Source organism: Octodon degus, unplaced genomic scaffold, assembly GCF_000260255.1.
Source record: "Octodon degus isolate 3935 unplaced genomic scaffold, OctDeg1.0 scaffold00065, whole genome shotgun sequence".
Lineage (NCBI taxonomy): Eukaryota > Metazoa > Chordata > Mammalia > Rodentia > Octodontidae > Octodon > Octodon degus.
The window spans coordinates 5,947,485-5,962,424 of NW_004524641.1; the positions used below are offsets into that span (position 1 = coordinate 5,947,485).

A 14,940-nucleotide genomic window follows, 5' to 3' on the forward strand; every position below is an offset into this window, starting at 1 on the left:
TTATTAGTGTGTGTTAATATTACATGATTATGAGGTCTATTTGGGGAAGTTGGGACCTGCTTTAACACATTTTTTTTCAATCAAAACATATTTATTCTTTAGTAGTACATGTTTGCAATACATATGATTTATTTTTTTAGTTCATGTTTATATCACATAGTGAAGAATTGCTACATATATATATATATATAGCATATTTTAATTTTTTATGTTCCCTACTCATCCCTTCCCTCCCAGAGGCATTTTTCCCTGTACTGTGCATCCAACTCTATTTTTATATCTCCTATTTTTATTTTGACATTTATTTATAGTTTTTCTTATATAAGAGAAGCTATGTGCTATATAAGATTGTGTGTCTGACTTATTTTACCTAATATGCTCTTAAGGTACATCCATTTTCCTACAAATGACTGAGGTTTATTTTTCTTTATGGCAGTATAATATTTCACTGTGTAAAAATGATACATTTTCTTTATCCATTTATCTGTTCGTGGGTATATAGGCTGCTTCCAAGATTTTGCTATAGTGAAATGCGTTGCTATAAACATGAATATACATCTACCACTGTAATACGATGTCCTTAAATCTTACGGGAAGATAGGAGAAGAACAGCCAGGTCAAATGCAATTTCTTATTTTAGTTTGTTTTTTTTTTAGGAATCTGCTTACCTATTTTCATAATGGCTGTACTAGTTTATATTCTCATGATAATGAAGACATAACCCTTTCTCCTCCACAGCCTTGACAGCATTTGTCATCTCATTTTTTGATGATAGCCATTCTTTCTGGATTATAGTTGAATTTTAGTATTGTTCTAATTCACATTTCTCTAGTGGCCAGAGATGTTGACTATTTTTCATGTATTTATTGGCCACTTATAATAATTTTTCTTCTGAGAAATGTCTGTTTATTTCAGTTGCCCATTTTCTGCTTGGCTGTTTTGCTTTGGAGGATCTGTTATGGTTTGTATCTGGATTTCCCCTTGAAGCCTCATACAGTCACGGGGCTGTTGATTTTTGGAGGGAGTTGAATCTAGAAGTTACGATTGATTCATTGTCTGGTGCTGGAATGAGTACACTTAGGTAAGTTACATACAATGCAAGGGACAGAGTCTTCACTTACACTTCTCCCCTTTTATCCTTTTTGCTTTTGCTGTCTTCTGCCACTATGAAGTGTTGCTCCTCTGCCAACCACCCTGCCTTGGAGACAGATTTTAAATTTGATATAGTTCTACTTTTTATTTCTTGTGCACTTAGGGTTCTGTTCAGAAAGTCCTTGCCTATGGCTAAGTCTTCAAGACTTCTGCCTCTGTTAGCTTCCACCACATTTAGTGTTTCTCTTTTAGTGTTTGGATCATTCATCCACTTTGATTTTAGTTTAATACATGCTGGGAGATAATGGGTCTAGATTGAATCTTCTGCATATGGATAGCTAGCTTTCTCAGTGTCATTTGATAAAAAGCACCCAAAAAAACCATAAAGAGGCAGTATATACTCCACTGCATGTCTTTGGCTCCTTTGTGAATTTTTTTTTTTTTTTTTTTTTTTTTCAGATACAAGCAAGCTTTGTTTAGCTGGCAGGACAGTGATCAGCAAGCTAAATAAGTCAAAGAACTGACTCCAGGCTTGTTCTCACGGGCTTTTTTCCCCATAATTTTTGTGAAAAATCTGTTAGCTAAATATGATTGGAGTTATTTCTGTAGCCTCTACCGTTTAACACAGCTTAATCAATTTTAATCCCCTTTCTTCTCTTTCCTCCCTTCTGCTTATCCCTATCCCCATCTTCCCAATATGGAAATCAGTATAAAGATTCTTCAATTGCTAAATGCAGAAACATCATTTGCCTCAGCTATACCACTTTTAGGCATAGTCTGAAAAGAATTAAAGACTGTTTACCATAATGACACATGCATACACATGTGTATAGAAGCACAGATTTTAAAAGGATTTGTCAGTGCTTCACAGGTTAACATGTCTTCAAAAGTCTGCCCTTCCTAGGATACCAGGTGCCAGCCTGGAGGTTCCCATCACTCCCCAAACCTAGTCAAATTCGAGGGTTCCCTCTACTCTTTCAAGTCTGATACATCACTAGACTGACTTATAGAACTCAAGAAAGCACTATACTTTTATGACTATAGTTTTATTATACTAAAAAGGATACAAGTCAGGACCAGCCAGAAGAGATGAATAGGACAGGATCTGAGAAGTTCCCAGAAACACAGCTTATGGTGTCTCCACCCCATGATGTCAAGAGCTGTCACCTTTTCTGTGCACCAGTATTTAATAATGTGTACAGAACATGACTAACCAAGAGAACTTGTCCTAGCTTACCAAAGTTTTGATTGAGGCTTAGTTACTTGGGGATAAATGGTTGAATCATTGGCCATCTGATTGAACTCAATCTCTGACCCTTCTCTCTCTCAGCAGCTGTCACATGGCTCAAGCCTCATTCTCTGGTTATGATCACATTGTTTGCCTCGGTGGCATGTCCAGCCACTACCTTGAGTGAGTTCCTTGGCTCCTCTATAGGAGCTCACCAAGAGTCACTTCATGAGTAAGAAAGATGCTCCTGTCACTTGAGAAATTTCAAGGATTTAGAGTCCTCTCTAAAGGGACAGAGGCCAGCCAAAGTCCTTATTATATAGCAGGGTTTTTTTTCTTTTCTTCAAAATACTTTTTACTTTTTCTTGAGACTTGTTCGGGGTATATGTTACTTAAAACCATGTTGATTAATCTCTAAATATATTGGTATTTTCCAGCTTTCTGTTACTGTAATCAAACTGTGGCCTGAGAGCATGGAGCATATGATTTCTATTACTTTACATTTCTTAGGATGTGTTATATGACCAGAATTTAGTGCATGTTTCATATGAGTTTAGTAAGAATGTGTATTCTGGGGCTGGGGAGATAGCTCAGTAGAATAAGCCCTTCCCTGGCAAGCGCAAGGGCCTGAGTTCAATCCCCAGTTCCACACACAAAAAAAGAATATGTATTCTGTGTTAAGTGAAGAATTGCATTTATGTCAACTAGATCTATCAGATGGATCAGTTCAGCGTATCCCGATTTTCTGCTTGCTGTGTCTTGTCACTGATAGAAGGATGTTGAAGTTGCCACCTAAATAATGGACTTGCCTGTTTTTAAAGAATTTTATCAGTTTTCACCTCATATATTTTGATGCTGTGTTGATAGGCACATAAACATTTGAGATATTGTCTTAAAGAAATGATCCCTGTACTACTGTGCAGTGCCTTTCTTTAATCTTCATCCTTGCTCGGAAATTTGCTCGTGTGAAATGAAGATAGACACTCCAGCTTTGTTAGCTTTCCTAGCATGGCATTTTCTCCATTCTTTCACTTTTTGTTGTTTTGCCGGTGGTGCTAGAGATGGAACTCATGGTAGGTAAGTGCTTTATCACCAGCTACACCTTCAGTCCCATCCTTTTACTTTCAGTCTGTCTGAATCATTAACTTTAAATCAGATTTCTTATAAGTAACAGATAGTTCAATCTGTTTTTAATCCATTGTAACAATTTCTGTCTTTTAATTGGTATATTAAGAGCATTCATATTAAAAGTGGTGACTATCCAGCACTGGAGGTTGACGCAGGACGATCACTGTGAGAAGGGCTGGGTTACATAGTGTGTTCAAGACCAGCCTACACTACATAGTGAGAATGAGACCCTATTACAAAAACCTAAAGGAGTAAATAAATGTAATGATTAATCTAGTTGAATAAATGGGTACATATTTGTAATTGTTTTCTTTCATTGAAGCAAGACCCTGTCTCAAAAAAGACTATAGGGCTGGCCAGATAGCTCAGCAGACCTGCTTAGACAAAACACAGTGGCCAGGGTTCGATCCCAGTGTGCCATACCAGCTCTGCCCTGGGGTGAGGGAGGGGGCACTGAAATGGCGATTGAGACTGGGTGTGGTGGTGTGCCCCTATAATCCCATTACTTGGGAGACTGAAAACAGGAGAATCACTATGAGTCTGATCTACATAGTGAGACCCTGTAGACCCTGTATCAAATACATTAAAAAAAAAAAAAAAAGACTATAGAGGACAAAGCTCAGTAAGACGACTCTGGGCCAAATCTCTAATAATATAAAAATAGAAGTAAGTGAAAATTTTCTTTTCTTCTTCTTTTTATAGTGTTAGGGATTAAGCCCAGATCCTCATGAGCTCAGTGGTTGCGCACCTGCGTGGCATGTACCTTTGTCTGAGAAGGTCTTGCTGCACCCCTAAATTGCCCAGGTTAGACTCTAACCTGAGATTCTTTTGCCTCAGCCTTCCAGAGTGCTGGAATGAGAGGTATGTGGCACCACACTTGGCTCATTTATTTATTCTTGAAGGTTTTCTTTAAGCAGATCTGAATATCTTTTAGCATTATTTTGTATGGCGTGTCTGCTGGCAGGCAAGAGATTCCTAAAAAAAAAAAAAAGAGAGACAGGGTCTCGCCTTGTAGGTAAGCCTGGCCTTGAACTCACTTTGTAGCCTAGGCTGGCCTAGAACTTATGTCAGTCCTCTTACCTCAGCCTCTCAAGTGCTAAGAATAGAGGCATGTGCCACCATGCCTGGCTCTTCACTTTTGAGGGATAATTTTACTGGATACTGAATTCCACATTGATAGGCTTCTTTCAATACCTTTATCTGTTCTTGACTTCTCTTGGGTCGGGGGTGCATGCACGTGTGTGTATACTCACACATGCATGCACCTGCTGAAGATTAAATTCATGTGCTGTGTCATGGAGCCACACTGCCAGCCCTCCACTTTCTTCTTGCCTGTGTGGTTTCTTAAGATAAGTCCAGTGTGCTGTAATTCTTATCCATGTTTCCCTCCAAGTTAGGACTTTTTTTCACCTTTGATTTTTCTGCAGTTTGAATATGACAAGTTAATAGGCTTTTGGCATTTATCCCATTTGGTATTCTCTTAGCTCTGAACCTGTGGTTGGTATATATCATTATTTTGGGGAAACTTTAGGCATTAATATTTCAAATATTTCTTCTTTTTCTCTGATCTCTCTTCATTGTGCTCCTACCATCCATATTTCTTGGAAATTCTTTTTCCTTGCTTTAGTTTTGGAAGGTTTTTTGTTTTTTTGTTTTTTTGTTTTGGTGTTGGGCATTGAACCCAGGGCCTCATGCATGCTGACCACACTACACTATAGCCCTGAGTTACACCCCTAATCCTTTCTGTTCATATGTCTTAAAGCTCTCTACATTGGGCCGGGGAAATGGCTCAATAGAATAAGCACTTGCCTGGCAAGCTCAAGGGCCTGAGTTCAATCCCTGGTTCTGCAAAAAAAAAAAAAAAAGCTCTCTACATCTTACTGATAAGCCCATTCAAAGCATTCTTCATTTCTGTTAGTATTAATTTCTAGTACTTTTTTTATTCTTAGTTGCAGCTCTCTGCTTATGTTAGGCAGCTGTTCTTACATGTTGCCTACTTGTTTCCTGAGAGCCCTGTCTTAGTTACTTTCCCATTGCTGGGAAAGAAACACCTGGCACAGCTTGAAGGAAGAAAGGTTTAGTTTGGCTCTCGATCACTGTTCATGGCCAGCTGATTCCAGGGCAGGATCAGTGTGGCAGATGAAAAGCTGCTCATGTCACGGGCGCCAGGAAGTAGAGCGAGGAGGAGGAGTTCAGGAGGAAGGTGAGCTACATGCTGCATCCCATGCTCTTTGATGTTTCATTTACAACAGGATCTCTGACTGCCTCGGCCTCCTGAGCATCTATAACTGCAGGGGTGCACGCCCATGCTCAAGCACTGTCTTTTATGTTTGACCAATACCCAGAACTTGTCAGAACAACACAAAAAGTAAACTTCAGAGTGAGTAGTCCTAGACACATGCAGATTGCTTTCCTTTTTGTTACAGAAGTCTGAGTTGTATACATACCACAAATAGCTGAGATGATGATAGGTACCTAATGTTTGTAAGTATCTAATCTTGTTTCCATCCTAGCTTTTAGTGTATTCAGACACTATGAAAATGAATAGTTTAAGGAAAGTCTTGGTTTGCCTTGTCTTTGGGGGTGCTGGGATGAGACCCAGGATTTCACACACTAGGCAGATGCTCTTCTGCTGAGCTCCATTCCCAGTCCTATGGAAAGTTGCATCATACATTTGTTGGAATCATTGGTGCATCACTGCTCTTTTCCTTAATTTTCCCTGCATTTAATTTTTCTCAAAGAATGTTGTGCTGACAGGCTCCTGCAGCAGGAGCTCCCACACACTGCCCTCAAGCTCACTATCTTTGCCATTCACATCTGGAGGCATATTTGTGGCTTGGGAACATGTTTGGAAAAATTACCAAAATACTTGTTTACTCATAAGCTTTGTCTAGTATGCCGGGTTTCTATAGAAAAAAGATGAACTCAGTTTCTCTTCTGGCAGCCCACCCAAACTCCATGTACAACTGCTTGAAGAGACTGAATGCCACCAGCGTAGATGAAGATAGGCCTACAGCTGCAGCAACTTTTGTTTTTCTTTGAATGTTCCAGTGTAATCTTACTGTAGAAAACACATTTCTCACTAAAGCTAGATTCCAATAGGCAGTGTCTTAGTCTGCTTCCTCTTACTGTAATAGAATGCTTGAGGTTGGGTGACTTACAACAAATAGAGGTTTATTTTGGCTCATGGTTCCAGAGGCTTCAGAGGTCCAAGAACATGGCCCTGGCCACGAGTCAGCTTGTTGGTGAGGACCTCACGCTGCTTTGGTTTGGAAGGCAAAAGAGCAAGAACAGGGGTATGCACGTTTCAGACGCAAGGATGACCTCACTTTATTATAACCCACTCTCAAGGTGACCAGTCCAGTCCCACAAGAGGATGAGAATGAAAATTCACTCCCTCCTTCCATAGATGGCACTAGGCCCTTCATGAGGGGGAACTTTATGAAGTAAAGTCCCCTTCTAAAGGCCCCATTTGGTCTCCACACCATAATCTGGGAGGATCAAACTTCAGCATGAGGGCTGGTGACATGGCTCAGTGGTCTAAAGCACCTACTTAGAACAAGCTTAACAAAGCAGAGGGACCGCGGTTCAATCCCCCAGCACCACATGCCAGCCAGCCCTGCCTCCTGGTGGAGGACCATAGCAGAGAAGCACTACAACTATTAAATAAATTGACCTCAAAATAAAAGAGTGAAGTTATGTACCATTTCTCCCCTTTATAATACATAGTTAGTTGATCTTAAGTTGCTTATATTTGATTGTGGCTGATTATATTTCCTTTATGTGAAGATAATTTATATTGTTAAATTTTTTATGCAAGAGGAAGCTAGTTAGGTGAAGAGAAATGTTAATCTATTAAAGAAATTATTCAGTAAAACTTGTCAAGTCATAGTATTTCAAAGGTCAAAATGATGCTGTTCATTACTACTTTAAATTAGAAGTGATTACCAGTGATTGTCATTTCAAATTTTGTATTATTATAATTTAGCAATTAAGTCTGTTATGGAAGTGACTATAGAAGTTGTAACAATATGAATAGATTTGCATTCGTGTTCAACAGCAAATAACTCTCCATGTTAAAGTCCTGTGTGGAAAGCCCTATCATTCAGGATAGCTTTTTTTTTTTGTTGGGGGGGGCGGCGGAACCGGGGATTGAACTCAGACCCTTGGTGCTTGCCAGGCAAGCACTTATTCTACTGAGCCATCTCCTCGGCCCTGAAGGCCCTATCATTCAAAGAGGTGTCTCTGTCTCAGATGAAGGCTATCACTCTTTTTTGTATGATTCTTCTTATTAAACAGCATTCTGCCTACTCAGGGTCTGCCTGCTGTAAGCAATTAGTTTGTGATTACATGGAAAAAAGTGAAATGTAGTCCACATAATAAATACTAATTTTTCTACCCAAATCAAAGTTAATGAACCTTCATTGTATTCCACTTAATGAGAATGCCCTCGTTTTGTAAATCCTGTGAGTGTTTGAAAATTCAATTCAATTCTACTTTTTTACTGGAAATTACCAAGTTTTTCAGAAACAGAACCAGTATCTTAGGTTTACCATTGTGTGCTTAGTAAAGAATAGTTTAATGAATAAGTGAACAAAAAGACTGCTAATTGTTCTAAACTTCACTGTTTATCATCTTTTCTGAATATATTTTATAATGTAAATTTATAAGATTTTTGCTGAGTAAATTTCTCCAAAATTAATCTTGAAAGGGAAAATGAAGTTTTCTCAGTGTTGTAGTTAGACAAACAATAAATGTTCAGTAATACAAACAGCTTTTAAAAATCATTTTCTGGGGCCAGGGAGATGGCTCAGTAGACTAAGCGCTTGCCAGGCAAGCTCAAGGGCCCGAGTTCAATCCCTGGTTCCGCAAAAAAAATAAATAAATAAAAATAAAATAAAAAATAAAAATCATTTTCTATGTCATACACTAGGAATGCATAAGCTCATAGTTAGAATTAGTTATAATGACATCGTACAGTGCCCAGTAATTATTATTATTATTATTATTATTTATTTTTTTTTTTTTTGTTTTTTAGGAAAGGGTCTACAAGGTGTTCAGGGTCTCACTACTAGACTGGACTCATAGTGATCTGCTTGTTTACAGCCTTCCAAGAGCTGGGATTACAGACGCACTCCACCATGCTCAGTCTCAACTGCTGGCTCAGCGCGCCCTGGGGGGCAGGGCCGGAGCAACAGCAGTAATTACTATTGACTGACAATATAATGAATTACTTTTTAAAGTAAAAATACAGGAATCATAAGTACTGAAGATCCATGTGTAACTTTTTTTTTTTTTTTTAAATAAAATTCACTGGCTTTGAATTTGACAGATGTATATACCTGGTAACCAACCTCCCTGACAAGAACAACATTCACTGCCTTTCCCCTAGCAAATGCCATCTGTCCCTCTCCAGTCTACCTCCTCCTCTGACAGCCACTAGCTTCTAACCCCATATTGTAGATTAGATCTAAACTGTCCCCCAAAGTCTCACATCTTAGGAAGTAATGAGATCACGTGGCCACTTTGCTCATCCGCGGGTCTATCCATCAGCGAACTCATAGCTGAATGGGCTGGTCAGTGGGGGTCTCTGGGGCTGTGACCCAGCAAAGTATATTCTTGTTCCAGTTCCTGCCTTCTTTCTCTGCTCCCCAGCGGCCATGGCTCAAGCATCTTCCCCCACTGTACCCCTCTGTTGGCCTGTTTCTACTTGTGAGCCGGCCAGCCTGGACCAACATTGAAAGCCAAAATAAGTGTCTTCTCCTTGAGTTGTGGGTGTTGGGTGTTTGTTCCCACAACAGAAAAGTGACTAAGATCTGTACTTGAATTTTATAAATGACCTGTTACTATGCGTTTTCTTCCCTATCACACTTAATGTTTTTGAGGTTCATAGGTCAAAACATTTTAAGAACATTCATATTCCCGTAACTTGTTAAAAATGTGTACTAACTTTAACTTTATTTTTTACAATACAAATGATTTTTCTTCTTTTTTAGGGTACAAATTAACTTCGTATTTTTCATATGTATTACTACTGAAATACTTAACATAAAAAAAATTGAAAATATAAGTAACAAAGGCATAATAAAAAAATCCCAATATATTTATATTCTGTAAGATGAAGTTTTTAATAAGATAAGTTTTACTAGCATCTAATAAAGGCTGATTCATATTTCCTTTCCTTTTGTATTTTGCAGACACACCAACTAAAATGAAATGTTTAATTTTCATGCACATTGTATGTTTTAATGGAGATCAATTAGCCATCTTCAGTGTGAACTTGAGAAAGGGTAGCAAGAAAACCCATTGTTTTCAGCCTCCACTGAGATGAACTGGCAGTGTGTCAGGAAAGTTCCCAGTGCGGATCAGCTTTATTACAATTCAGTACAATTGGTTCTTGCATAACCTTTAGAAATCATACATAAAACATTCTCATCTATATAAATAAAAATCACCCACATACTATATTAATAGCTTTGTTCACTTTTTTCCCTGGGATTCAGGCTGCATGTGCCTACTGTGCCCCTTTTTATAGTCTTTTTTTTAAAGACAACTTCTGTACACTTTCTTCAAATCAAAATGGTTACAGTAACCTTAAGAATTAAATATAAGTGTGCGATAATGCTTGCTATTTTCTACTACACATAGATCTCCCTCTTAATCATATACTAGGATTAGTATCTCTGAACTCCTTTTTTATTTAGAAATAAGAAATGCAGTAATACCTTGGTCAGGAGCACTTTTGTTCACAAAGTTTGAGTCTCAAAATAGTTTGACAAACTCCACAATGGGTGGCAAACAGCCGTCTTCCCCAAAATCCTAAAACAAATTACGTTTTTGCTCCCAGGCACCACTGTCATTTATTTACTAGATGTAGTAATTTTAACCTTAGAGGAAGAAAAAGGACAGAAAATTTTACTGTTCTGGAAATGATAAGTGTAGCTTATTTGTGATAATATCAGGGAGTTTATTTATTTTAGGGGTGCTGGGGATTGAATCTAGGACCTCGGCCTTGGCTAGCCAAGTACTTACCCCTTCAACCATAGAGTTTGTTTTAAAACACACAACTCAGGGTTATGCTACTATTACTATTCAATAGATACATGTTGAAAAAAATTAGAAGAACATACCAAGTATAAATCTCATCCTTTCTCCTTATATGTGAAATGTGTTTTGGAGCTGTCGGGTTTATGAGTCTAAACTTTAGAAAACTTTCCATACCTTGTCCCAAAGCATGTGGTATAAAATACAATGTAAAGTTGTTGACAAGGAAATGTAGTTTTGACCATTCAGAAGACATGTTAACTTCCCATATATCAATAATAGGCTGTTTTTCCGTGTCGTTTCAAATGTTCATTTCTTGGCAATATAGTTTGAGTAGAATGTTAAAGCCTGAGTCCAATAAGACAGTAACCTATACCTAAACTTTTCCCATTTTTTTTTCCTACCAAAGCTGCTATATGAACAGATTTGAAATGGTTACCTTTTGCTTTCCATGGAAACATGTAGGTGAACATGGTAAAAGACCAGCGGGGTGTGCTGGTGTGGTCCAACTTAGGAGGCTGAGGCTACAGGATCACCACAGGTTGGAGGCCAGCCTGAACTCATACCAAGACCCTGTCTTGGAGAGGAAAAAAATTACATAATGCAAGACCAGTAAAACAAGGAAAAAGGCAGTGTTTGATAAGCAGACATTGATTCTGAATGCCCCCATCTCCCTTCTCCCATACAAAGTCCTTGTCAGTAGTAATTGTCTTCCTCCTTACAGTGTAGATACATGGCTCATGGTGGCTGTTTTATGCTGTGTAGATGATTTAGGCCAGAAACTGTAAAGAGTTATCATGGAAACGTCAGTTTGCTGCTTAGAGAGAAAACAAAGTGGAAGAGGAATCCTGAAAAGGAGAAATAAGCCTTACATTTGAGAAAGGGGGGCAGACCTTTAAGTATATTTCTGTCTTTTGTGAGTCTATATTTGGAACCAGAAAGGTAACTTTCTCAGTTTGAGACTTTGCAACAGTCAGAACAGCAGCTTGGGGACCGGGGAGATGGCTCAGTGGAATAAACGCTTCCCTGGCAAGCACAGGGGTCTGAGTTCAATCCCTGGTTCCACAAAAAAAAAAAAGCTTATGAAATACATAAAGTATCTACCTTTGGACAGTCTAAAACTGCTTGTCACCAACCCCAAACTAATACAGTACTAACTTGAAACTTCAAGCTCTGGTAGGGTGTGCATGTGTGTGTGATTAGTGTTTGATCAGTGTGACTCGTGTGTTCTTGTTGATAATGCCAACCACATGGCAGTGTAGTGGTGTTTAATAAACAAGAGTGAGGAATTTTGAATTGCAAACCAAGTTAACAAATTGCATATGATCTTAAAAGTAAGTGAATTCTTACTGAGAGAATAACTATTAAAAGTTTGGGGGTTTTGTCATTTTGTTTTCATTTTAGTCTAAAAACTTCCAGCCAGGTACATCTAAATGTATCTTTTTCAACATGACAAAGTTACATAAGAAGAGAATCCCCTTGCACGTAAAGAAAAATGCAATTATTTTCTATTCTGAATCTCCAGACTGCTGTTTTAGAAAATCATATCTGATTATTTGCTCAGCAGAAGATTATTGAGTTGATTTAGCTGCAATTTTACTTAACAAAGCTTCAACTGCATTCCTACTGTGGAGTCCGAGAAGGTAGCGAGATAGAAATGATACATTCAAACTGTGATTTTTGTGAACAGGGCCATCGATGCACCCCTCGGAGCTAATAGCGGAGATGAGAAACAGTGGGTTTGCACTGAAACGAAATGTGCTGGGGAGAAACTTGACCGCAAATGATCCATCACAGGTAATGATCTTCTTATCAGTAAGCTGAAAATGTCTACAAATCTAAATGTGATTGCTTGAGAATTGCTGCTTAATGTTTTCCAATATGCATATATCCATAGGAAAGTAAGATACAGCAAAGAAAATGCCTAAAATGTGTTTTCCTTTTGCCTCTTTATTATTTTAACCTAAATGAGAAATTGTTTATAAACCTGTATTTTAATAAATGAAATGGTTCCTCTGGGATTATTTATTTAAAATACCTAACTGAACTGGTGATAAGATTGTTTTTATCTTTCCTGCTAACTTATACCTGAAGTGACATGAAATTGAATCAATAGGAAATATAGTATATAAAAACTAAATATACTTTGTTAATTTAATAAATTGATCATAGGTCCAGAAAGTAATTGTTTAAAGGACAATATTACCACAGAATTAATAACCTAATACTGTAAGGGCCTAAATTAAGGATATTTTAACTTTCTCATAATAATTTGCTTTGCTTTTGTTTTGTTTTGTTTTGTTTTGTGGCAGTGTTGGGAATCAAAGCCAAGACGATGCACATGCTAGGCAAGCTTTCTACTTCTGAGCTATATCCACCCCCCCATCTCATTCTTGGCTTCATCTATATTTAATTAAATTAAAAATAAAATAATTAGAGGTTTAAATTGAAGAGGCAGAGAGTAAAAACCTGCTGTGAGATTGTATCTGTCTTTCTGTATCCTCTTTTTTAATTTAGGATAGGGTGTACAGGGTCTCGCTACATAGATGCGACTGGTAGTGATCCTCCTGTTTTCAGCTTCCCAAGCGCTGGGATTACAGGCAGACGCCACCACACCCACTCTCAATGACCATCTCAGTGTGCCCTGGGGACTGGGCCAGCGTGGCAGGCTGGAGATTGAACCAGCTGCTGTGCTTTGCCTAAGCATGCGCTTTAGTCTGCTGAGCTGTCTGGCCCGCCCAACTGTATCCTCCTCTTGTTGAAGTTCCCTAAGGATGACATAGCTGTTGTTGACTGCTTGGATGTTTTTCAGTTCCTTCCCACCTCCCAATCCAGAATACCATATTCATTCGCAGTGTGTCCATAATACAGAATTTCTTGTTCATACACTTTTTTCCTCTCTGATAACAAACTTGTCTAAAATCTAGCACTTGAATGATATTTCTGTTGAAACAGGAGTATGTTGCAAGTGAGGGTGAAGAAGATCCAGAAGTTGAATTCTTAAAGTCACTAACAACCAAACAAAAACAGAAACTTCTCAGGTAATTAACAAAAGTATACATCTAGTGGGAGTTTTTTTCTATACATTCCATCTTGGTATCAGAACTCGAACTCTAAGAGTTCTTTATAATTATTTGCCGGGGGGCGGGTGAGGAACAAACTTAGGACCTTGTGGCTGCTGGGCGAGGAAAGTGAGCTATACCTCCAATCTTCTAAGAGTTCTCAAAGGTACTTAACCCGTGTATCACATTTGTTGATTTACTTTTCAGCTATCGTAACACAGTTTTGTCCATGTTTTCAGTAGCATGAAAATGAATATGATGCTTGTTGAAGTACTTGGATTATGCTAACTGTTGAGCTTTTTAGAACAGTTAACTTGGAAACAGACTTATTTGTACTGTAGGTTTTACTTTCCGTAATGTGTGTGTGTGTGTGTGTGTGTGTGTGTGTGTGTGTGTGTGTGTTTATTCTATAACAATTTATTCTTAGAAAATATTTTGGCCATGTATTTTTATATTTTGTAAACTTTTATGAGGAATGCTAAAATAATGTTTGTTGTAGTGCTAAATTTTATTAGACGATCTCTATATTTAAAGATCCAGGAAATCTCTGCTAAGTCCAATAGAGGGAGCTCATGATGTTCTCAGCATGTGGAGTTCTGAGAGTAGCTGCACCGAACCCAGTGAAGATGATTTTATTTCAGACTAATGCAAACATAATGTATAAACAGGTGGTTCTGAGAATGTGAAGTAGAAATTCAGAGTACTGTAATTACATTAATACTAATAAAATATAAAATTAAACAATTGTTGAAGCCTAGTATAAACTTCATTGTCCAGGCTAATGCTGCTATGCAGAGCTTAAATTGTTGAAACTTCTTATGTGATTTTACTTTATTTTATTATTATTATTATTATTTTGGTACTGGGAATGGAACTCAGGACCTTGCATTTGCCAGGGAGGCTCTTGCGCTGCTGAGCTATATCCCTGACCCTATTTTATTTGATATAATCTAAAAGATACCAGAATTTGTAAGTATATTCTTAGAATTTCTGGAGAACATTCTTTAGTTATTATACTATTTACGTTTTATATATTTATGTGGTGCTGGGGATTACTATTGATAAAGTGTAGTAAGAGAATTAGCTTTAATGTATATAATTTTTTTTACCTAAACTCAGCATATGCATTCCTTGAATAAGTTGAAGAAATGATTTGACATTTCATAAAGTAAAAGATGTATTCATATAGTTACCACTTTTAGTAGCTTCTAAGAAAATGTGTTGTCTATTAACAGTTTTATAGCTGTTGATGAAAAGACTATTTCTGAGTTTGTTACTGTTTCTCAAATATAGGAAACTGGACAGACTTGAAAAGAAAAATAAGAAAAAGAAGAGAGACAGAAAAAATAAAAAGTTACGCAAGACCAAAAGTAAACACAAAAAGCA

At 37.7% G+C, this 14,940-nt stretch overlaps 1 protein-coding gene across 1 annotated transcript in view; it reads left to right on the forward strand.

Annotated features, from left to right (window-relative positions):
• The window catches only part of Cir1 (corepressor interacting with RBPJ, 1), a 42,111-nt gene that overhangs the window by 25,942 nt on the left and 1,229 nt on the right, over nt 1–14,940 (forward strand). The window contains 3 exon segments of the mRNA XM_023719135.1: nt 12,183–12,289; nt 13,448–13,533; nt 14,848–14,940. The exon segment at nt 14,848–14,940 is cut by the window's right edge and continues 117 nt beyond it. Coding sequence (XP_023574903.1) covers nt 12,183–12,289; nt 13,448–13,533; nt 14,848–14,940 — 286 coding nt within the window.